Source organism: Camponotus vicinus, unplaced genomic scaffold (assembly GCF_025532165.1).
Source record: "Camponotus vicinus isolate PSW18456_S1 unplaced genomic scaffold, iyCamVici1.0 SCAF_1, whole genome shotgun sequence".
Classification (NCBI taxonomy): Eukaryota; Metazoa; Arthropoda; class Insecta; order Hymenoptera; family Formicidae; genus Camponotus; species Camponotus vicinus.
In genome coordinates, this window is record NW_028141945.1 from 11,901,547 (window position 1) to 11,927,636 (window position 26,090).

A 26,090-nucleotide genomic window follows, 5' to 3' on the forward strand; every position below is an offset into this window, starting at 1 on the left:
GTGTACATACACGATACATACAGATGTGTAGCCATGAGCTTAAAACATGTGCGCATAAGATATAAAAACCAAATTACCAATAAAATTCAGGTAAAGGTTGTTAGTTAGATCAGTAGAAGTGACATTCGTAGTTCAAGGTGGTGCGTAACGTACCATCGATGTAAGCGATGGACTCTTGAAACAATAAACACAATAATGATTCAACAAATGACAAACATGACATTTGTATAGATGCATGAAAGCGTAAAACAAAAGAAAAAAAAACTTCTTAACATTTCTATCAAAATGTATGTCTTTGTATGAAGCCTACTGAACTTAATCGCTCGTTGCTTTCTAGCATTTGCGACCAACGATTCCATATTCTGTGTTAAACCGACAACAATTTTTAATCAATCCGGGTAATAAGATAAAGAGTTAATGTATCATAAGCTTGCAACAAGCCTCCCAAGATGTGTGCGATCTGGCATAGAATGAGACCCATATTTTTGCACCATAAAAAAAGATGAAAAAAAAAAGAAACAAGGAGTACGTATTTTCGAGTAAATGCGGTGCACTTTAGAAATAGTGATGATCTATAATCGTGCTTTCTCTCTATCCCTTTCTTCTTCCTCCATCGAAATACGTGTATGTAATTGCTTTGATCGCTGATGCGAAATCTTTAGAAGGTATGCAATACCTGACGCTCAATGAGCTTCTCGACGTACTCGACAGTTCGTACACGACGTTCACCCGTCACCTCGTCTAGATATTCCTCGGTACGTCGAGTGACCTTCTCGTCCACGACTTTCTCAGATTCGCGTATCTCTTTAGGGGGACCCACTTTACTGCGCACGGCGAGTTTAGGAAAATCCGCGCTAGAAGGCCGTAACGTAGCGAACTAAGGTGGGAAAAGACAGACAAATGGGAACCGTTGTAGTAACAATGAATCTTCTCTTTCTGATGAACGCTGGGTTAATTAAAGGCGAGCAAGGATAGCGATTAGTGTACGCGATCGGGAGTTAAACACACACAACTTTGAAACGATTTCAAGCTTGTTTGTTACATATATATGTTAGATTATCAAAAAAATTAATTCCTTCTTGCAAGGGAGAGTGAAGGAATACTCTTTCCAAGATGCTTACTTCGACAGTCTTCTCTTGATCGGAAGCAGGATCAATTATATCAGTCGCATCGCGCGTATCTTCGCTTTTATTAGAGGTGTCCATTATTTCACTCATCTTTTTGATCACCATCTGTGCCTGAAGCGCATCCTATAAATAGAAAAAAAATTGTAGAGATATTTGACAATAAAGTGTTCCATTTTGACATTAAATTGGGCTTCCAATTTTACCTGCTCGAGAGATTTAAGTCGAGCTTGTCGCCAAGCGGCGCGTTTCTCAGCTCTAAGCGCTCGTTGTTCTGCGGGGCTCAGAAGATGTTCCTCGTCCTCGTCCGAGATAAGACCCTGGTGGAGAAAAAAAAATTTCGAATATAACAGATATTTTGCGAATAGAATGATTATAATAATTTTTCTGATCCAGTAGGTCAAGAGTGCTCTGAGAGTCTCTCTCAAAAGTCTCTCTTCTCAAATATATTAATATTTTTTTTCATAATTTTAATCAAAACATTTTGATGAAAAACTAATAAGCTATGAATGTATGTATTGTTTATCAAGATAATAGATAAGTGTTTATCGTGGGAGATATAATACCTCTTGAATTAACCGTTCTTTCAAACGACGTTCCGCTTTTGCTGTCCTCACGCTGCTGGGAACATTCTGGATAAGAGGGATCGAAGTTCGCGAGCTCAGTCGGCTACTGGAAGGTAACGAGCATGCATACTGACGAATGATGTACATACATATGTTACAAATATCGTGTTTATTCGAAAAAAAAAATACAGAGGCAACACATTATAATTAGTACTAGTCGGATCATTCACATTGTTGATGGAGGTTCACCAGGGTGTCTACTCAAATCTTGTAAAAAAATTTTCTGATCCGTGATCTCTTTATTCAAAATTTCCCATAAAGAGAATATTTTGAAGATTCTTTTGATACAACTTTTTAAAATAAGATTTTTTATCGTATGAGTTTTTTAATGCTCTTTATTCATACAAAGGAAAAACACAGAGTTACTTCGGTTTCAAGTGCTACATTTGCCAATGTATCGAAAAAAAAACTAAATAGCTTTCGTAAGATAAAATAATTTTTCATTTACGTAACATTTTTATTCCTTTATCATTAAGTATTAAAATAAAGAATATGTATTGCATATATTTTTAATATATTTTAAGCACAATTTACAACTTGGCTTACTGGCGGATTGCCGATTGTCTGTAATATAATTATCAAAGAGAAAGAAAGCAAAATTATCAGAGAATTTTTTTAAAAATTCTCCGAGTTTCATAAAAATTTCATGAAAATTGATTCCTCCAGGTATGAAAGAAATTCCTCAAAACTTCAGATTTTCCATGTTTTTCAAGGAGCAGACACCTTGCTTGCAATGTAAGCATATGTGTAAATGCATTTTTTACGTGAATGAGATTATGATTATTGAGATATAGTGAGATTTTTTCATATTTGAATATCATTTCCGCATATTGATAAGCAATATAATGCTTTTACACTGCCATCAATTATCAACCATTTAAGTGTAAAAAATATTTCTATCACAATTAATATTCTAGAAAAATAAAAAGAAATATTTCAAAATTCTAGTAAGAATCCAAAAAGAAAAATTACATTATTATCAGCATATCATTTCGTATATTTAAATGAACTTGTCATCAAAATTGCGCATAAAAAAATCTTTTTTTTGTTTTACATAATAAAACTGAGACAGAGAGAGAGATTTATCAAAATCAAAATATTTAGACATAATATCGACACGATATATACAGCGAATAAGAGCATAAAAGCAAATTCAAAATTTATCAAAAAGTAAGGTGAAAATAAACATATATGTGTATAATTAAGTATAAATATTGTATGTTTGCATGCAAAACATAATTATATAGCGATCACATATCGGATTTTTGTAAGATTTGAGGACAAGTCTTTTTAGCGAGATGATTCCAGATTTGCGTCGCTTTAGAAAACGGTTCGAAAATCTCACTAATCATCGAATTAGTACATTTGCAATATCACGAAGGCTATCAGATTCTAATAATCTGATAAAAATCTCTAAAAATTAACTATCGCATAGAGTGTCTACTTAAATCTTGTAAAAAAAAATTCCCTCATCTTTCGAATATTTTTTTCAAAATTCCAGATAAATAGAATATTTCAAAGATTTTTTAGTGCAGTTTTCTAAAATAAAATTTTTTATTGTATTTTTCACTCAAGGAAAAACACGGTCACTTAAGTTTCAAATACTAAATTTGAAAATGTACTGAAAAAAAAGTAAAATGATTAAAGAGAGAATCCTTTTAACAAATTTCTAATAAAAGAATCCCAATAAAATTCCATGAGAATCCCTGATTTTTTCAGATACAGAAGAAATTCAAGTTTTCCTCATGTTTTACCAGGAAGTAGACATCTTATCATGCATCATGGAATGATTGTCCACGATTTATAGCGCAACTCTCGGAAGTTGTATTGCGATATTGAAAAATAAATGATATTTATTTAATATAGCAAATATGTATATATTAATTCAATATAGCAATACTGCATAATATTAAACAATAATTCAATTGTTAAAGTATTCAAATATTAAATTCAAATATGAAATAAATATGAAACAAATAAATTCAAATTTTGAGCAAGAAATGATGCTTATTGGTACTCAAACGATAACGAAAGCATACAAATATCCAGTACTGTGAAGACATGCGCGCATAATCGCAAATTATATTATTGTAGAGTTAGAAACGGAACACATTGCGCTAAAAAAATACTAATTACTAAATGTATTGTACTTATATTCAAAAACATTATTTTTCTATATAAAAATCTTCTTTATATAAAGTGTATAAATCTCAGTCAACATATATATAGTCAATATAAATATAATATACTAACATAACAATAAATTTTTTCTTTATTTTAAAAGCTGCTTGCATATTATTATATTATGTTTTATTTATGCAAATAATTAAATCGTTCCTTGTCTTATTCCCTTATAATACTCGTGTACTAAATTCAGCATTTCGAAAACTCGATAATTACTTGAAAATTAACCGTCATAAACGCTCCCATACACAGGCAAAAATTGTATCATTTTCAAAATACGAAATAATTTAAACGTGATAGTTAAAGCTTACTTAGGTCGTCCATTATTCTGATCGTCCGTCGTGAGATCCAGATCTTCGAGGCCTTCATTTTCATCAAATTGTGCCCATGATTTAAATTCGTCTCGCGTTAAAGTTGCAATCTTTTTTTCTATAAAAATGTAAATACATATAATATCGTTAATTTCAATTAAGACAAATTGTGTAACGTGAAAAATCATAATATCCTAAATTCTTACCTTCTTCTTGTCTCATTTTTTCTACCTCGTCCTGACTTAAGAAACTGAATATTTTATCTGTAACATATATATATATATATATATATATATATATATATATATATATATATATATATATATATATGTATGTATGTATGTATATATATGTATATATATGTATATATATGTATATATATGTATACACACACACACACACACAATTATTTATATGTATGTGTATGTGTTTGCATGTGTTTATTTGTGCATATATATTAATTGAAACTAATATATATTTTACAATTATAAATTATGTAATACATAAAATATACACAATATACTCGCGCGCGAGAAATACGTAAATATTCTCACCTGGTTTAGGTGATGGTTTCAAGTGTTCTTCCATGGCACTTTCAAAGAGCTTCTTTTTATCGCTGACTGACATTTTTGTCAATGGTGGCGTCGGAGAAGAAGTTGGAGATTGCTGTATTTATAACATTTATATATAAATAACTATTGGCTCACGCAACTTTCATAAAGAACATGTAATTGTGCTATAGATAATAATAAGTTGAAATATACACGAAAGCATATATTATATCCCTTTTTTACATAGATAAATAATATGTAAAAATATAAATAATCTATTAAATTTAGTAAAATTGCACAATTTAAATTTATTAAAATTTAATATACATAAAATATAAATAAAACAGAAAAGCTCGGACGCCTTCGAATTCAATGAAATTAATTCTTTTAAGTTGCAGCGATTTTATACGTGTATTTCTCACAGACTTCAAATAAAAAAAAATATTTATTTAAACACAAGTGTAAATATTTGCAAACTATGTATTTGCTTCTAAAAAGATCCCTCTAATATTGGCGGATATTAAATTTTACGAAAATATTTCGATCAAGCAAACTGAATATTTAATTGAAATATTTATAATCAAGAATCACAAATTATAGGATTTTCTCAAATATTAATTAATTAATATATTTATTGGAATGTAATTTTATTTTTCTTTGCACTAATATAGTAATGTAACATCTTTAGCATAAAAAACATTAATTAAAATAATTAATAATATTAATTATATTGATATAATAAATTAATTTATATAAATATATAAATTAAACTATATAATATATATAAAACAGTTCACATTTTTTTCACATAAAATTGTTTCTTTTTTATTTTTAAGTCTATGGAAACACACCCCTCGCAAAGTATTCGCTTAAAGTGATATGCACATCGTGTAATTTCAACAAGTTGACCTCTATGATACAAATTTAGGGAAAGCTTGGCTCAAAAACAAAAAAATCATAACATTTCGCATCTTTTTTGTCTTAAAATATCGGGAAGACGTTAGTACGTTAAATTAAAGTGTTAGACATGCTTCTGAGAAACCCACCTCAACCTGAAAATTCCCATCAACAGAACGTGCTATCTGTCGCTTGCTAAGGGAAGCCGAAGTGTCAAGATCTCCCCAGCATTCGGGGGTGGTTAGAGGTGTCGGGGGAAGCCGGAAACGTGCGTGCTGTACATGAGGTGTTTCGTAGGATGTGATGGTTCGCGGAGGAAGGGTGGACGTAGGATGCCGAACTGGTTGCTCGACAATGTTGGTTGCGGACAACGTGGGCTTGACATGGGATGACTTGAGATCCGAGCTCTTTTTCGAGATCGGCGGTAGATCGGCAAACGTGATGCTGCGTTTAGACAGTGATTTTTTTTTCGTCGGAGAGGGTAAAGTGTGCATAGAGGTAGAGCGTTCGAAACTGGCTGCCTTAGGAAGGGTGGCTGATTTCGACGAAGAGTCCATTGACGTTCCAGAGATCTCATTCGTTCTTGACTGGATAAATAATACGGAAAACTCTGTATTAATCATTGAGTATTAATTAATACGTGCGAATACACGCGATGCAGAGTGGGAAATAAATAATCGTAAGAGTAACTCATCATAAGATTGAATAATCAAGTACATGCGAAGCTTACTTGATATAAATCGTGATGCAAAAAATATATATATAAGGTAAAACAGTGTAATACGTCCCAGCAGGAGAATAGCTATTCGGAAATAATGAATTTACCAATAAATATGATTAAAACAGGAATTATTGAGATTTTATAATTTTTTGAAATTTTTACATTTCAAAAAAATTATAAAATCTCAATAATTTAAAAAAAAAATGTCAAATTTGTTAATAAGATTTAGAAGAATTATTTTTTCATTCCATAAAAGTAACTGTCATTATGTTTATATATATTCTCACTATATTTTTCTAAAGGATATAATTTATAAAATATAACTGGTGATAAAAATATTTTGTATATAAATATTTTTTCTATTCGACATGTATTTATGAAGATACAATTTTTTTTTTAAATGCCACGTTAGGGATAATCCTAGATTTATTTTTTTTTTTGACAGCCTTTTTTTGACAGAATGAAGGGAAGAAGTATTGCTAAAAGCAATAGTGAAAATTAAGACACTATAAATAAGTGTCAATAATTTTTGGAAGAAATTGAGAAAAAAATGCAATTCTTATAAATATCCAATTAATATTTTTATTGAGCTTAAATATGAATTTTTCATCGAGTTTTATAATTAAAAAAAATTATTTTTGTTGATTATAATTATCCGAGGTATTTTTTAACAAAATTCAAAGAACGTCTCTTTTAATATTTTCTAAAAGTTGATTTCATAATTAGAATATTTCAATTAATCAAAAATTGGTACAATTATTAATTGTAGTAAATTAATAAATTTTTGTAAATTTCAATCATCAATAAAATTCTTCGATGTTAAATATATTTTATATCATTTTAAGCAAATATGGAACGTATTATTTCGTTTTATCCTATATATGTACGAAGTGTCTTTTCATCACATTATTTTATACATACATACATACATAAATATATATGAAATTTATGAAGCTACATATTGTATATAATTTATAAAAATAATTTTTTAACAAATTGTTCAATAGTGATGACACACTATATTTCGTAATATTTAAAAATAACGAGATAGATTGAATAAAAGAACGATTAATAAACGTTAAAACAATAATATGCCGCTAATTGGATAACTGAATATTAAATATCCGCTCATATAAAGTTTGATAATCGTACTTTAAAACAGATTTATTTCCGCCGAGTGCTACATGTCATACAAAATCTATACGTTAGAATTTAAAGAAGAATTTTTGTCCGATCAGTTCCCTTTACGATCGTTCGATAACATCTCTCAATTGTACTATTATTGCAGTAAATCATGCAACAAGTTGCGCATAATTTAATCTGTGTAAACATATGTGTGATCATCGGTACATGTTAAACACACGCGTTCGCTCATTTTATATAAAGCTATTCTATATTATTTGTACCCTATCCATCGTATATCGATGTAGTAGTGGAGACTGTGCGTGCATCACGATAATATCCCTTAAGGGACACTTAAGTAAGAATTTTTTTTTCTTTTTTTTGGAGTAAATCTCATGTGTTTGCTACTCTATCCTGGACTGTATATTACCCTGTAGAATAATTCAGTATGAATGTGTCCAGGATGTCTACACATTTAAATTTTATAAAAAGATTCTCTGAAACTTTCTTGATCTTTTTTAGGTATTTTCATTCAAAATTCCAGGTAAAGAGAATATTTTAAAGATTTTTTGGTACAACTTTCTAAAATATTTTTAAAATTTTTTTATTGCATGCACACAAAGATAGATATATATTTTTAATATATTTTAAACATATAATTTAATTAGCTTGACTCTATTTATAATATAAGAAAATTATCAAAGAGAGAATTTTTGAAAAAATTACTCGAGTCTCAAATTCTCTGATTTTTCTAGATATAATACAAACAAATTCCTGAGAAATCCAGGTTTTCCAATTTTGGAATAGACATCCTGTATATTTCATCTTTTATTTCTTGTGAATATTTCTTGGACATTTTTCAATAAAAAAAAATAACATTTATTTTTATAAGAAAATTTCGAACGTTTTTATTTATATATTTTTATTGCTGTACATCTTGATCAAGATTTAATCTAAATTAATTTAATCGAATCTAAATAAGGACAAGGCATTTGTACTGAGAAACATAAACACTTTAGAAAAGGTCTTTGCAAAAAACTACGACAATAACTAGCGAGTAAGAATTATTGCGCACATAAATATAATCTCGTTCGAAATAAGCTTGTACAGGATTATTTCGTTTCGTTAGTTTGCATTTATTGGATTTAAAAAGGGAAACGAGAAAGATTCGGTTCCACGAAAATTGTTGTTCACGGGGAACAGTCTCCTCTACTATAGGATATTTTACGAAACAATATAGTAAATTGATTTTTAAATGAGACTACGTGTGTTTGTATGTATGTGTATACGATAAAATAATATATCCTGCAATTATATCTTCTCTTATCTAAACGATTATGAAAAAGTATCTTCATCTTAATATACATCTCACAACAGGGATAACTATTAACCACTTTCAGAAAACCTCTGTGCGCATAGGCAGATTATCTTAAAAACGTCCAAGAGTTTCACTCCTATGCCGATTAACTGGAACTTTAACATTAACATCTCTTTCAGATACTTAAGTAAATATCATATTATTACATGGCTTATCCAATAATTCTGTGTAGTAATATATAAACATCTGGTCCATTAGAGTTATGCAAACATATAATGATCATAGAAAATATATAGATACATTCATTCGAATTTTAATAATGATATGATTCAATTGCAGTATTGAATGTACCAAGTGTTAAAACTGCATTAATAGAGAAACAAAGACCAATATATTTTTAAGATACGCTCACAACGCGCCTTGTAACTCTTAACAGATCGAAATATTATTTTTTTTTCCTCTTGCAAGATAATGCAGAAATGTTAACAGCGTTTTATAAAATAAATTCATATCATGCATGTTTACTTTTTCTTGTCTCCTATAGGAACAGTAGTAATTAGTGATGTAACATTTTAATTCCTTTGTCAATTTTTTCTAAACAATCTTAATTAAAAATTATAAACTTTTAATATAATCAATATATATTGATTAATCAAATTATAAACGTAATTGATTGCTGACCGATTAGAAATTATAATCGTGATTATTAATTGTAAATAAGTTCGAATAAAAAAGATTGTGTTTTTGACGAATTTAAAATTTATAAATAACATAAATAAACAATTCGAAAACCATGCAATTAAGAGATATTTATTTCTGAAATAAGTAAGTCAATATCGGGAATTAAAATAAAAATCGCGCAAGGATAAGATTTAAAGTTCTTGTTAAAAAAATTAAGATATCATTCAAAAATTAGGATATGGCCTATATAAAAATACGTTCCGACATTATGTGTTAAAAATCAAATTAAAGGATATTTTTTTATTTAATTAAAGAAGATTTAATTATCAGGGCATCAAAATTTTAGAGTAGATTAAAAAAAGAATAATGTCGAAAAATAGTGCTGATAAAAATGTTTTGATAAAAAAAGTGTGAAATGCCATATATAACACTTGCTTTATACACGAGTAATTATGAATAAACTATTACATAATTAAACAAAACATAAGAAAGAAGATGATTATTTTCACGTTAAATACGATTCAAGCCTCATAATTATGCCATCATATCACACTTTTCATAAATTTGCTAATTTAATGCGTTTTATGAAATTATTAACTATGATAAATATGATGTGTTGGAGAAGTTCTGTTTCAATCAATATTAAGTATATTGTTGGGATTTTGAAACTTTTATTTTTTCAAAAGGATTTGTGATTACGATTAATGAAATTAAATGTTGAGAATTAAATATTCATTTGTGATTACGATTAACGAAATTAAACATTCATTAAAGTAAAGTTGTATTAATTAGGAGTCAAGTATTTTTTAATATATTTTATTTTTTAATATATATAGCCAAAGTTTTCTAGATTGTTAAATACGAATGTGCGATGTCAAAATTGACAATTTTTTTAAATTGATAATTTTTTAAATTAACAAAATTAATATAGCAAATCCCAAACTTACGAAAACTCAGATTTTCTATCGATTTTAAACTTGAATAAATATTGAACAATATTTGTGATACATCCTCAGTAGCTTAATTTGCAACTCCCAATAGATTTAATTATGAATATTTTATTAACCATAATCAACACAACTTTTTTTAGAAATTCTAACAACATACTTAATTTTGATTGCAATAAAATTTCTCTAATACATCAGTTACAACACGAAAGTTCATTGAAATAATTCTTTTTTGTAACGTTAACCGCAAATTTCTCGAAATTGTGACGTGATAAAGCAATTCAAAGGCTGAAATAATATTTAAATACTCAGAGAATTATCATTTTCTCTCTCCTGTTGGAAACAAAATTATTTCTTTGCTGAACAACGTTATCAATGAAATTGTGTGCAAACATATAAGTAACAAGACACACGTTACGCGTTTCTATAAAATTAACAATACTATGTAGATAATATATATATAAAATTCTCAACCAAGAAATATATATATATATATATATATATATATATTTTATATCTATATATATTCTATTTTTGGAATTTTATCCTAATCCTCTTTTTTAACGCGATATAATACAACGCATTGCTTGAATCAATTTAATATCCGCTCAGACATTTTATATATATATGTATATATAACAGCGAGGTATAAAACAATTACCGACAACTTTTTTTTATAGACGTATCGTGAAGAGTATCACTTATGTCTGATTATAAAATAGTCGGAATATTATTTTTTTTTTTTTTACAAATACGACATCATTAATAGAATCTCATGTAGAAAATATTGTATGCTCTTTCAAACCATTTGATAAAATGTGAGTACGGAACGATACTTCTTGTGCTTTAACTAGAACATTCATAATGTCCCTCTCTTGCGATGAAGTGACGATAAACTTTAAATAAAATGTAACTATTTTCCCTCAGTATTCCATTACATACGATTAAGAGAACATAAACGCGATATGTAACGCTTAAAAATACGTAATTCAATCTTATTTGAATGATCAAAATATGTTCATTTACGATTATATAATAGACTAACGAAGATTTTTAGAAACTTGTACACAAGCAGACCCTTGTTGTGTCAAAAAATTGTCAACTCGTATATCACAAATCGCCTTCCATCTTTATAGTAATCATTCATTTGATAGCTGAAAAGAATCACGCAACGATTAATCGAGATTAACTGCGGCGATCATATTTTACAACATGTATCGCACATATTACTAAATTCACATACGCAAACAAGTCTAAAGATTAATATACAAATCTTGCTAAAAAGATTCCGTCAAGTATATATATAATATATATACTTAAGAGAAATTCTTTACACTACAACTTGCGTCTTTATCTATCACAGAAATATTTTCCCTTGTTATCCGACATTTATATAATCGCGAATGAGAGAATTATATATATATTATATAATATATATTATATATAATACTATAAATTATATAAAATTATATGACTTATACATTAATGCTATATAATATTAATATAACATAAATATTAATATTATATAACATTATATTACATATATATAATATTATATATATAATTTATATATATAATACGTATAATACACACATATATATTTCTATATCCGTATTGCGTGTATGTATGCATGTGTATATGCGTATGTATAGATGTAGCGATGACAATTTCTAATAGGGCGAGATATCACAATTATGTGTCATGATTCGAAATTCCTGTCCTGCTATGTTTTATCGAAGCAAAAAACTAATTACAGACATTCAACCCAACTGTCAGCATATTTCTCGATACTTAATGTCGTTAATGGCAGTATCAGTAACAAATGGAGTAACAAGTGCCATATAATATTTGGCGGACATATAGAAAAACGCAATGATAAACCATCGTGAATGTCATATATATGCCACTCTCTTTTAATGATTAAACTTTTAGAGAATTTTTTTTCTTTTTTTTTTGTTATGACACGCAATCCTGCGGAATCGGAGGCATGGACGCAGACACACGGGGAAAATGAGTAGAAAGACGAACGACTCACTCCTGTTAGAGGGCAGCCAAAGTAGCACTATCATCTTCCACTGTCTGTAAACATGTGAAATATCTCTCTCTTTTTGGCGCTCAGGTGAGCATGCGATGACAGCTAAAGACACCGAGACAACTGTACATTTCATGCGCCATTTAATGGGTTTCACCTAATGAAATCACGTATGAAGACGAATAAATTCCATGAAATTGCTTGAATTTCTTAATGCGAAAATAAACATAAATGTAAAAATGCAGATAACTCTGTTAATAACAGATCTAACTTGAAGAAATTATATCAGTTCAATTATAATAAAAGAGCGAAGATAATTCAATTTAATGTTTTTTAATTGGAAATATTGAAACATCTAACTAGAGTGAACACATTTATGTGTACTATTTCAACAGAAGAATTGAGATTACTTTTCGTAAGGACAACAGCGTTCCTTAATGAAAGGAAATAATTTAGATAATTTAAAAAAAATTATCCAGAAGTATTATTAAAATAGCTACTTTAAATATTAGAAAACTCTCTCTTTCTCTCTTGCTTTTTCTCTTTCTGTATTTTCACATTTCACACAGCATATACATAATTGTATTGTATAGTTATATAAATGTGTGTCTTGCATAGTGATTAACTAATTAATCGGATTATTTCGGAAAAAAAATCAGTTGACAGTTGATTTATCTCCAGATCAAAACTCTTGACTTGGCAGATAATCACTTTATAGCAGTACAAATTTTGCACATTAATTTATACTCCCTCTCTTTCTAAGGAACTTTTAAAATTTTAATCTAATGACGAATAAATGTATCGTATATTTATATTTTCTTTTGTAGATTTTAACAATATTGGATAAAGCAAAAAGGAAAAATACAAAATATATAATTCATGCTGTGAAAAAAAGTCATGCTAAGCAAATAAAAAGAGGACAATGTCGATGTAAAAATGCATGGTATTACTAAATATTATTAAAAATATTAACAGGTTATTAAAAAATCAAAATATAGAGCATGCAACATTTTATGAAATTAAATATTATTACAAATATTTCTAGTTCATATGCAAACAGGATGAAATATAATAATCCTCTCCTCTATTAAATTAAGATATATTTTTCCCTCCAAATAATAAAATAGTAAAAATGCAAGTTATCAAAACAAATTCTTCTTCGTTGAGGAAACATCGAGCTTAAATTGATCAGAGGATTCAGACAGTAACAATTTTGAAATATTTTGTTACTCTACATATATGAGATGCTACACATGCATATATTTTCAAATTTATATGTTAAAATTTGAAAAATATAAGATACATAACGAATAATAAAAGAGAAATATAAATTATATATTAAATGCATTATATTACTTACATTATTAGGATTCTGAGGTGCTAGTGTGTGTTTACTCATAACAATCGTCGTAGTTTTGAGATCTTTGGTACCTCCGGGTGATTTTGGTGGTACCATGTCGACAGGGCTATTCGATTTGCTTACTAATGATTCTGCCGCTCGTACAACATCCAATACCTGTAAAAATCGGAAAGTGCAAATAAAGAAATTGAATTATTAATTAAATTTATTTTCGGAAAATATTTGGAATTTGAAAATTATATACTCCTTCTATCTCAAAGATTACAAAAAAATCAATAATTCTCTATGTGCAATATATATGTAGCTTTTACTATATATTTAAATTATTTAAATGAAAAATATTCCGAAATTTTTTTTATTCAGAAATTATAAGAACTCGTTGCTAAAAATGTATCGTCCTACTTTTTCGGGTGTAGATTTTTCTCTCTGTTCTACAAGCGCTCGCTCTCGTTCCTCTTGTTCCCAAGCGACGAGTTCAGCTTTCATTTCTTGCTCTTGCCTAAGAATCGCAGCTTCCTCATCGTCTCGGTCTAAACTGGATACACTTTGCGACAACGATTTAGTACCGTCCGCAGGTGGATCCCTCGATTCATTAGACACTTTAGCTTCCTTAGAACCTCCATTGTCAGATGATAATGTTAATATCGGTTCCATGTCACTTTTGTCGTAACCTTTACATACAACCAATGTGATCGTATTCCCTGAACACCGAAGGATGTTTACAGCTTCTTGATGAGTCGCACCTAATAACGATGTGCCATTGACTTCCAGTAGCCTCATTCCAACCTATCGTAAAATACAAGTAGGGCTTCAGTATAAATCGAATATTAAAGTTAGATAAAAAATAACAAAATAAATATATAAAATGTACTTGCCTTCAATCGTCCGTCTCTCTTGGCTGCACCGCCTGAATTAATTTTTGATATAAAAACGCCTTCGTCGGTGTGATCGAGAGGATTGCCTTTCTGTCCTCTTCGACCTCCTTTAATGTGCATACCAAGCTTTTCACCTGCTTCCTTTGTTATCACTAGTTCCTAGAACAGATTATATCGATCCGCTCTATAAACCGGATTATATTATTTCTCTTTATTTCAAATAATTATATAAAAATAAAAGATATCATGATTACAGAACTATAAGCTATTTTGATTTTATTTAATTATAAATAATTATTGTTTTAAAATGTATTATTGATATTGATATAAATTGTAATCATGATTAATATTTATTTATGCACTTTAGTGATATTTAAATGGACAAGATGTAGAGAAATTTTTAATATTAAAAATTGAAAAATTAAAGTAAAGAATGAAGATGTTGACGTTTGAAAAATTGCAAGAACAAATTGATTAAATTTTTATAGAGTAAAAACCATTTTACTCTGATAACGTATGTTAAGTATAATTACATGATGCAAAGCACAAAAAAGCACTGAATATAAAATAAATTTCTGTGTAAATAATAGCATAAGCAAAAGCGAGTCATACATAAGTAGTGAAATTTCGTGTGCAGCCTTTTCGTGTGAGACTAAGCATATAAATGAGGACATAAAGTTATATGGGTCAAACGCATCGAGTACTTACTGTCACAGGGATGTACTCTATTTCGACCAGCTTGTGGGGCAAATTATAAAGAAAAGTTGCATTAGGTGAGGAAATAAAGCATCGCGAATGCCGTTGTTTGCGCCTAACAAGCATTCCTCCGAGGTGTTAATAAAACGTGGAAAAAAAAGCTATTCACTTATGAAATAGAGTGCCTGTGTATAATTCTAATTGTAAGCATAAAAAGATATACACAGAGAGTGTGATTCTTTCCTTAAGAAACAATCTCTTTAAAGGTGCGTATCTAATTTATAAAATAACTGTGATTAACGATCTAGAGATTGTAAGAAGTCACACGCATTTCACTAATCACGTGTTGCATTCAGTCAATTTGTCAAAAGTGACGTGAAGAGAACGCCCAATGTAATTTTGTGATATGTAACTGTGCATAAAGTTATATACTTAATCCGTAGATTTACTTGTACAGCTCTATAAGCATCGCTAATCTAAACAGCTATTTGAAAAAAAAAATAAAATAAATAATGGCGCATAATTGTGTTTACCTGCAAAGTGCACTCGCTACAATTTACCTGATAATTTTCCGGAAGCGGATCATGTTGGATGGTGAGCACAATCTGGTCCCCGGGTCTTAAAAGTTCCATCACCGCTTCCTGATGCGTGGCCTTTGTTACATCCGTACCATTCACCTTTAATATCCTATCACCCATCCTCAGTTTACCCGACTTGGCAGCTATGCCGCCAGGAACAACCTAATAAATAAATTTACATAAATATAGATACATATAAAAAATTATACATATATATAATAAATTTATAAAATGTAAGATGTGTATAAAAATAAATGGATATAGTTGAAAAGGACGTAAGAGTGAGAAACTTACATGAGATATAAAAATCCCTGGTTCTTTTGCACCAAATGGCGTACACGAGTGATCGGTTCCCCCTATGATGCTGAAGCCTAGCGAGCCTTCTTTCACAAGGATAACGTCCTGAACAATGCGATTATTAAATTAGCCATGTATTAGGATATATAGAAATTTTAATTTCATAAGATGTCGAATTAAAATAAAAGCTTAGAGTGTGAGAGAGATAATCCAAGCTATGGTATTTGATATAGATTTTATGGAAATAAAACCGTGACAAAGATGTGCTCCTCTGTTTGTCCCATTTTATTAAGAGTGATGATACGACAAAAAAACAAATCTACACTACTTACCTATTTCCATGCCAGAGGATAAGCAAACTCTCTGTTTATTATAGTCCATCGTTAGTTACCAAATTGATTCTAAGGTCATCATTAACATATTTCTTTAGATAATTTTACGAAAATGTATATAAAATATGTATATAAAATTGAACATATAAGAGAAATATAATTCAGCAAAACTCCACGTGTATATAAAAAAATTAGCTAAAAAAATGCATGTATCCAAATGCGCAAAATAATGCAATCTATAATTTATGCTCTGATACAATAATTCTTTCATAACCATTCCTTTAAAATTACACTTTTGTGTGAATATTTGCTTAATTATATCGCAATTATGTATTTAATTTTATGAAAGAAAAAGCTATATATGAATTGAACGAGATTGCAAGACAGGATGATGATGTATAGAAGCAATGAAGATTAGCGCTCATTCTTTAATTTCTCGCATTTTTTTGAACTTTTCTATGCTTAAAACAAAATAAAGTCAAAATGTTGGAAAAAGAAGGTTCAAGAAGATCTAAAGATGTGCATGTGTGTATTTTTAAAATTAATTATGAAATTGATTTTTGCTTCGAGAAAATCAATTTCATAATTAATTTTAAAACACATTTATACGGTTATGAATCTTCTGAAACTTTCTTTTTTTGATATTTTCACTTTATTTCACTTTTAGAATTTTACAATTATAATTATCGTCACAGCATGGAAATAAGCTTCATATTAAAAATTAAAATATTTAACAAATATGAAAGAACGAATTATTAATAACCACTTTATCATTGGACCTGTTTCTGAATATACGTGCACGCGTACACATATAACAAAAAATGTTTATTTTAGAAAGAATTATAGATATATGAAAACTAAAATTAATAAACGAAAAATTAAATATTAATTAAAATGAAAAATTATAGATATATACAAACATAAAATTATGGTGTGTATATATATATATGTGTGTGTGTGTGTGTGTGTGTGTATATATATATATATATATATATATATATATATATATATATATATATATATAACAAACTTATAAAAGAATCTTCATAAATATAAACTTGTAAACTAATAGAAACTAATTTTTTTAAAGATATTCACTTTTTTAAATTAATTTAAGTCGATGGTTCTTCAACAACAATTATCACAGATTAACCAATATTTCGAAAATTCAATAAGTGATAGATGACCTTGGAATAGATATGCTATTAACGAGCATTCAAATTCTATTAATTGCTCATTTCAATAAAAGCTTTAGTGTGATTTCTCTTGCATAAATAAGTGCATGCATTCGAAGATTCTTGAAATTTTTCATAGCCTTTAATAATATTCATTCAAGTTGCCAATCTCGCCTTATTATTTACAGGTCCATGTATAAAATGGATATCTGCTATTGTCAAATTAAAATAAATATGTGCAACGCTAATTTAAATTAACAAGCATGAAGAATAAAATAATAAAAATGATGAATTCACGTTTATTCAAAGTACTACAATGTAAATATAAACAAAATTAATCCATAATAATTCCACAGAATCACTCCCAAATTGACTTTGGGATATTTATTATTTGATTATTCAAATCAGTCAATCTCTACGGCACGTATCGTGCAAAAAGATCCGTTTTTTATATTGATTCAATGATTCTTTGTACATGTAAAAAATCATTGGCAAATAAAAAAAAAATAGACCTCTAAAAACGATTACTTTATTTATCTTGTCTATGTTCATTAAGACTTTATTTCTTTTCGCGAGTTCTATTATGCAATTAAGTCTATATCTATAGTTTTAAAACGTCTCTAGTTGTAAACACTCTGTAATAATTGAGACAATTATTCGAACATCTGCGCACATTAAAAATGTTGAGTAAGAATGAGAATAAAACATTATACTCGGAAAAATATCAATAAAATAAACTCAAAGCAAAACTGATGCGAAATGACATATAAAAAAAATTCCATACATAATAAATTCAAAATAACATTGATGAAACGAAATAGGTGCACATGACACATGTGTAAAGTAACGAGATAAAAGAGATGAAGACAATGAGCCTTCATAATGCTTTTAGAATGCGAGACTATGTTGGCAGTTATACTACACATGTGCAATCTATTTGATGCTTCGATCTAACAAGGCACATGCACATACCTCGATAATGAGCGGTTGCATCAACTGGTTGTCAGTCACCCTAGTTACGACGGTCTCGGTGAGCGTACTCTTTGTGATGGTCTCAGTAACTTTACCGAGTGTAGTGGGAGCTGGAGGGAAGCTAACATCCCCGGGCAATGTATCAGGCTGCTTTATCGTCACCGTCACAATGGGGCCCTGATGGGAGTCTGGTGAAGGCGAGGATGTTGGAGGACGAAGGAAATGAGCGGGGATCATAGCTTGAAATTCCTCGTTGGTGATAGGCTTCGGTACCTGTATGTCCTCTTGGGCAGTCTCATCCGGTCTAGGCTCTACGTGAGAGGCGGGAGTAGTCGTAGTCGCGGAACCGGTGGTATTATTCACGGTAGGTGACGTCATCTGCGTGACGCTATGCCTCGGAGCCGGTTGCGGATACGATGCTTGATTAATCGGGCCGTAGGACGTTGGCGAAACGTTCTTCCCCGACTCACTCACGCCGTTCATCTTAGGCATTTCTTCGACGACTTGATCGGACTTGGCGGGTAATATCGGCGGGGGCGTCTTCGAAGTGGGACTCGGCGACAGTGCCTTATCGGCGTCCATGGAACGACGGTATCCGGCGTATCCAGGTCTATTCGCCATGTAACTGTTGGCATTGTACAGGCCTGTGTAAGGTTTCGGCGCACCTATAACACGCGGCGATTTTTCCGATGGAGTTACCACGGTGGAGGCGGGATTTGCTTGAGAAAGCGGTATTTCCCGTTCGACCACTAGTCGAACAAATCTTTCCAAGCCGGTGAGTAGAGCCACAGCTTGTTCATGTTTAGCTCCCCTCATATCTACTCCATTAATCTGCAATTTTTTTTAAGAAAATGACTTAATTTCCATCGAAAGATTACGTGTTTCATGAACTTATACTTGAACTCGATGAAAATATACTTACAGATATTACTTTGTCTCCGACTAATAATTTGCCATCCTTCTGGGCAACTCCACCGTCCGTTATTCTCGAGATAAATATGGCCTAGAAGCGATTATGATACTTAGTAATTAATTAAAGTGATCTTGAGGAATAATGAAAAGTTTTATTGTAAAATTAATAATTAGGAATTTGGCTCAAATAAATAAATAAAAATTAAATCAAAATTGAATTTCAATTTTGATTTAATTTTTACTGTAAAAATACTTACATCACTATTATCTTTAAATGGCGGTGAACCTTCCCCACCGGCAATACTAAATCCAAGTCCATTCTGGTCTCGTATCAGTGTTGTATGAAAGAGAACAGATACCATAGGCTCACTACTCGACTTCAGAGAAGTTATAGGTTCGGGAATCTTTTTCATCTATGATATATTAAATGCAAATCCATTAATCATATAAATATTATCGCCGACAGATTATTATTATCGAAAATATTTAGACACGAACGTGTTACCTTCGCAGTTTCATGGGTCACGGATGCGTCGCCATTTTCTAAAGTATGCGATAACGCTGTGGATGAGACGTAAGACGTCGCACTTGGTGCTCTACTTGTGCTTAAACTAGAGCAGACGGAATCTTTTCTCGTCGGTGCCTAGAGAGAAGATTAACAACCACAAGCTATCATCACAAATACTGATTTTGCGCTTGTATTTAAAATAACGATCAATTTAACCAAGTAATTAGATGATAAAACATAATTATTTAATACCTGTTCGTAGGGCGGAACTATCCTCGTAACTTCCCTTATGATATTCAATATAAGGACACGTCCGCACGCTTTTAACACTTCTACGGCATCGTAATGGTCTACATTCACTACCGATACTCCATTTACGGATATCACTTTATCACCTACTCTCAAACCAGCCAAGTCCGCAGGTCCACCTGAAAATGAGTGAAGTGAGTTATTATTTTACACACATTACAATTACTAAATAACTTTAAATGTTTAATCAGAAAAATGTTTGTGTGCAATAATGCAACAAAGTTTTTTTATAAAAAAGAATATTAAATATGTATATATAATTATGAATCGAAAAATAGATCAAAAGACATTGACTAGAGAATAGTATAGACTTGACATCAAACAGACTTGTCATCCCACTACTTTTGATAAAATTATTTATTCATAAATAAATATTTACCTTCAGTAACTCTTGAAATGAAAATGCCTTCGTCTTCACCTTTGAAAGGCGTCGATCCGATACCACCAGCTATTGACAGACCTAATCCGCCTGTCGTTCTTTCTATATGAATCTCATATTGCTCCTCCCGTATCTCCAGTGCTGGTTCAATGTCAGACGTCGCATCTAAAGGTACGAATTTTTCATTATTTAACCGCGTATTGTTAATACAATTAATAAATACATTTATGTCACATGTCAAGTTTGTTTACCTCTTTTAATTCTTTTGTTTTTAATAAAACATTTATATCTTTTAGGCATTATATTAAGTAATTTATCTTTATTTTATTTATGAAAAAAATATTATTTTGTATGTATACTCCGCGCGAATATTCTCAATTATAATTGTTCTATAACACTTCTTAACCACTGAGAGACACATTGATAACTAGATTAGAGATAAGATGATAGGTAGGTTGAGTACAAGATATATCTTATCACGATTCCCCTTCTTTTTTACGTGATAAATTCAAATGACTCATGCATAACAAATTTTTTAAATTCCTTATCATCATTTTTCAATGAAAATTTTATTGATGTATAATTGATAAAAACTTACTCCAAAAGAGTAAATGTATTATTATCATAACAGACGTAGTAAAAATTGTGATAAAAACGTAAATAATGAAATTTAAATAAATTATTAATTTATAACTATTAAAATTATATTTTAATTGAGTAGAAGTAAATAATTTTATGCAAATAATTATACTTTAATGTAATGATAATTATTTTTTAACTTAATTCTTAAATTTACCTTGATTATGCGCATCAAAGGTTTCTGTGGACTCTACTTGTGAAGGTAAAGATGTAGAAGTTTCATCAGATTTTTTCAAAAGTGCCTATAAATATGAGACGAATTATATAGTTATGATGAATCAACTATATAAAATACATTGTTGATTAAACATATCGGCAAATATGAACATTGCGTATATTTTTTACAAGTTATTTGTTAATACAAAATATTTCCATGTCACAAGTAAATATTTGCAATATGCAAATAAATATAATTTTTTTTTATTCATCGAGAAACGAATAAAACATTAACCTGTGCTATAATGGAAGCAACTTTTTCCTTGTCAATTGCCGTATGAATGCGTTTATTTTTCAGATGATGCGGAGTGTCTCTACGTTGAAGTTTATTGGGCTTATTTGACTCACTAATATCCTCGTTATTAGCGTCTTCTGCAATACTGAATTCGACGTGTCTTTGCACATCTTCGTTTTCAGATTCCTCCTCATACTCTTCTCTTTCTTTTGATTCTGGGATGGAATTTTCAGCTTTCTATACAAAAAATAAATATTTTTAATTTATTTAATAGTAAAAGATAGAGAAATTCTTAAAAATATATGTAATTATATATATTTAATGTAAATAGAACAAATAAAAATTAATAATTAATATATTTATCATCATGTTGTGTATAAATGCTTATGAAGACATTTTACTTAATCAATAACCGCTTTTATAAAGTCGACACATTATAAAAGATATAAAAGATAATTGTAACTGGCAATTGTATTTGTAATAATTATTTATGTAATCGTTATTAAAATAAAAATATTTCCCTGAATTTTACTTGCCGAATGAGATTCTGTAGCATACTGAACAGGAGGCTCATCTATCTCTTTATTAATTTGAATATCTGTACTCTCTGATTCGGTACCAGGTGTTGGTAATTTATGATTATTTTGTACAGTATCTTCCACAGGTTCTTCTTGTTCAGAAACACTTTGCGGCATATCTACAGTGTTGGTCAGTGTCTCTGGTTCAGTTTTATCTAATCCAAATGTTTGAGAAACATCCTGACAAAAATTTAAATTATTTTACAAGGCAATACACAAAACAAAATCCATTAAGAATAAAGAATTTAGAATTTAGAATTAAAAAATTAAATTTTTCTTGATTTATTAATTTGAAAAAGAATAAGTTAATCATGAAATTTACTTGGTCATCTGTAGATTCTGATCGACTTTCACTTTTCCCTTTGCTGAATAACTTGTGTGCTTTAGCTTTCAACTCTTTTGGATGTGGTGTGTTTTGACGTACAAATGGAGTCTATTTAAATAAAAAGAGAAGAAATAAAGCAAAGTATTATAAAGTAACATTGAAGAGAAGGAAAATAAAGGTATAAACATATACTTCTTTATCAGCTTCTGGTGGTTCGTCGGTAAATTTCACTGAATGTGTCCTTGATGCTTCTCTTTCTTGCCAGCCTTCATCATCACTGCTTGTCAATTCACGCATCTCACCTGGAACGTTTCTCATACCAACCAACATTCCCAGTCTACCTGAATCTAAAAAACGAAATTATCAGTTGTGGATTAGATAGTAAGTATATAAAAATCAGAGTAATCAAATTACATAATCTCTTATCAATCACTAATAGAATTGCATTCTCTTGCTTAATTTGAACTTTTATTTTTAGTTCTATATATCTGAGAACTATTAATTTATATAAATATCCAAGTAAAATTTTGAAGAAAACAACAAAATAAAAGCAAAAAATATATTATTTATTTTACATTATCTTATAGATTAATGTATTTTATATTCATGTAAATTTTATGACATTTTCTAAATCCATCATCATGTATGTAACAAAATTGAAATTTGAAGTGTGATTATATGGATTTGATAAAGTTTAAAAAAATATACAACTAAATAATAAATGAAATCAATTTAAATATGGAACTAAAATATATAACTAAATAATAAATAATTACTAACCATCAGGATGGAATTCCAATTGTGGTAAAAGAAAACACGTTAATACTTCTTGACCCGTTTCTTCGTCAACATCTGTTTGGAACGTTAACATTGGTTGCGCCTGGTTTTCGCTTAACCATACCGCTTTCAGATTCAGATTGATCAAAGAATATGGTAAATAATGTAATCTGTGTAACAAAAATATATGCACAATTACTTATTTAATAAGATAATCTTCACAATGTGTATTAAAATCTTTTTTTATGTCATCTTTTCTCTATATTTAATAATTATGATGCTAAATACCTGTTGCCAGACACATCTAAAACATGAAGGGCACTGCACTGTCCCACTTCAGCCGGAAGATATTGTAATTTATTGTCTCTTAAGGACAATACACCCAACTTTTTCAAATTTCCTAGAAAATGAAAGAAAGTGCAATTATCCAGTCATGTCTCGTTTTTTTTGCAAATCAAAATTTACTTTGATATGTTTGATTTAAAAAACTGAGTTGTCTTTTATCATATTATCTTACCAATTTCTATCGGTAGAAATTGCAGACTATTTCTATCGACATTCAAATTATTTAAATTGCAAAGTTTGCCTATCGATACCGGTAACTCTAAGAGAAAATTCTCTGTAAGAATCAATTCCTGCAAATTCTCGCATCTGAAACACAAATAAGATATAAATAATTCATCCTCATACAAATTAATGTAACAGAGAGATTTAAATTTTTTCACTTACTTTCCTATACTTGGATTTAATGTAGAGAGTCTATTTTGATCTACTTTGAGGATAGTTAGCTTCTTCAGTTCGCCAAGTCCGTCGGGTAATTTCTCGATAACATTCTGCGACAAATGCAAGTCCGTTAACGATTCGAGACCGCCGATTTCATCAGGAAGATCCTCCAAGCGATTTTCCGAAACGTCTAAACACGCGAGCGTTTTCAGCTCGCCTATTTCAGGGGGCAAGTGTTGCAACTGATTATGATCGAGCCACAATTCTTGTAGCGCTGGTAATTTTCCTATATGCGAAGGCTAGAAAAAAAATATATAATAAAAACTCGTTCCTATAATTAATTCATGACTGAGAATTTAATTGATCGGTATAAAAATATCAGATCGCCGAAAGGACAATAAATATAGATGGTATGCAAAAACTTATAAAGCTTTAAGTTTATAGAGATATTAAAGCGAAACTTATAATCTCACGGGAAAAATCCTTATCCGTACGACTAACTTTATTAAAAGAATCATTATTATTATAAGGGTAATAAAAATAAAAGAGCCTGTATAAAAGGATAACGATACATAATTTTTATATTTAAAACAACAAGATCCTTTGCGTAAAAATGTAATCATTTTCGTGGTATAATTTCTCGCGATGAGATTGTCGAGCTCACCAATTCTTCGATCTCATTATCACCGAGATCCAGTCGTTCGAGCTTGAAGAGCTGTGAGAGCGATTCGGGCAAGGATTTGAGCAAATTCTCCCTCAATTCCAGCGACTGCAATGCCTCCAAACTACAAGGGAAACATATACTCCCAATAATTGACGAAATGACGAATGAACGTGGTGTAACAGTACCTGAATACTGTAGCTTTGAGGTTTACTGCGAGATATTACCTTCCAAAATCAGGTGGCAAGTTTGTAAGGGACATATCGTTAAGTCCAAGTACAGTTAAATTCCTTAGCTGTACAAATCCCGCTGGAAGCCTGAAAAATATACGAAGATATATAAGAATATAAAACGACGAATTGTCGAGAAGGAGAAAAAAAACAATAAAATATATTTTCTATTAACTGTATGCGTTACTGGTGTGTTAAACGTACAGAGAAAAAGATAAGAATAATTGACTCACCTTGGAATAGGATTACTGCTGAAGTCCGCCACCTGTAGCGCCTGTAAATTCTTGATGTTCTCAGGAATGTCCGGTATATCTGTAAGACAACAAGGTAAACGTTATTCGATAATCATCAATTATAGTTTTAACTCTTTTCCGATATCGTTCGAATATCGATTTGACTGCGATATCGTGTCGCACACGTTAATTAATCGTTATGAGAGAACACGATGGTCTGGAATTATAGCAATTTTCATGGAAAATGCGTGGGTGGAAAATAAAGAGCAGTTGCAGCTTCGAGATATCCTCGAATAACGCCCATATAACTGACTAGACGACGCGCTCTTTTTTTTCTCCCCCGATATGTCAATGATATTTAATATATCGCTGGAAAAAAAGATTGCGAAGGCTACTCCACGTGTCTCGCTTCATGGACATTAGAGAGTAGAACGGCTCCTGCGTTAAACGCATCGCGACAAGAGGAAATTACAACAAAGCGTGATTCCGCTGGGAAAAAAATTCGCTCCTCTCAGTCGTTGACATTTTACAGGGTGTTTACTCAAAAATCTTTTAAAAGAAAAACA

General features: G+C 30.0%; 1 protein-coding gene across 8 annotated transcripts in view; it reads right to left on the reverse strand.

Annotated features, from left to right (window-relative positions):
• The window catches only part of Scrib (scribble planar cell polarity protein), a 38,158-nt gene that overhangs the window by 3,740 nt on the left and 8,328 nt on the right, over positions 1 to 26,090 (reverse strand). Inside the window, exons 3-35 of one of the 8 annotated variants that reach the window (XR_014439761.1) lie at positions 25,525 to 25,603; positions 25,289 to 25,378; positions 25,065 to 25,185; positions 24,407 to 24,699; positions 24,195 to 24,328; positions 23,966 to 24,077; positions 23,681 to 23,847; positions 23,093 to 23,247; positions 22,898 to 23,008; positions 22,534 to 22,755; positions 21,998 to 22,234; positions 21,704 to 21,788; positions 20,908 to 21,072; positions 20,472 to 20,647; positions 20,217 to 20,354; positions 19,969 to 20,124; positions 19,722 to 19,802; positions 18,800 to 19,630; positions 16,318 to 16,425; positions 16,006 to 16,185; positions 15,458 to 15,487; positions 14,750 to 14,908; positions 14,277 to 14,660; positions 13,875 to 14,030; positions 5,843 to 6,280; positions 4,800 to 4,911; positions 4,452 to 4,508; positions 4,246 to 4,363; positions 1,691 to 1,796; positions 1,331 to 1,444; positions 1,122 to 1,250; positions 677 to 877; positions 78 to 174 (exon numbers count right to left, since the gene is read on the reverse strand). Coding sequence is in view for 6 of the 8 variants with exons in the window: in XM_083104621.1 (XP_082960747.1) it covers positions 677 to 877; positions 1,122 to 1,250; positions 1,331 to 1,444; positions 1,691 to 1,796; positions 4,246 to 4,363; positions 4,452 to 4,508; positions 4,800 to 4,911; positions 5,843 to 6,280; positions 13,875 to 14,030; positions 14,277 to 14,660; positions 14,750 to 14,908; positions 15,458 to 15,487; positions 16,006 to 16,185; positions 16,318 to 16,425; positions 18,800 to 19,630; positions 19,722 to 19,802; positions 19,969 to 20,124; positions 20,217 to 20,354; positions 20,472 to 20,647; positions 20,908 to 21,072; positions 21,704 to 21,788; positions 21,998 to 22,234; positions 22,534 to 22,755; positions 22,898 to 23,008; positions 23,093 to 23,247; positions 23,681 to 23,847; positions 23,966 to 24,077; positions 24,195 to 24,328; positions 24,407 to 24,699; positions 25,065 to 25,185; positions 25,289 to 25,378; positions 25,525 to 25,603 (5,645 nt within the window). In the remaining 2 variants the exon portion in view is untranslated. Of the gene's footprint in view, positions 1 to 77; positions 175 to 676; positions 878 to 1,121; positions 1,251 to 1,330; positions 1,445 to 1,690; positions 1,797 to 4,245; positions 4,364 to 4,451; positions 4,509 to 4,799; positions 4,912 to 5,842; positions 6,281 to 13,874; positions 14,031 to 14,276; positions 14,661 to 14,749; positions 14,909 to 15,457; positions 15,488 to 16,005; positions 16,186 to 16,317; positions 16,426 to 18,799; positions 19,631 to 19,721; positions 19,803 to 19,968; positions 20,125 to 20,216; positions 20,355 to 20,471; positions 20,648 to 20,907; positions 21,073 to 21,703; positions 21,789 to 21,997; positions 22,235 to 22,533; positions 22,756 to 22,897; positions 23,009 to 23,092; positions 23,248 to 23,680; positions 23,848 to 23,965; positions 24,078 to 24,194; positions 24,329 to 24,406; positions 24,700 to 25,064; positions 25,186 to 25,288; positions 25,379 to 25,524; positions 25,604 to 26,090 lie in introns of those variants that run through there. The other 7 variants (XM_083104629.1, XM_083104655.1, XM_083104621.1 and 4 more) reach the window with 7 other exon arrangements.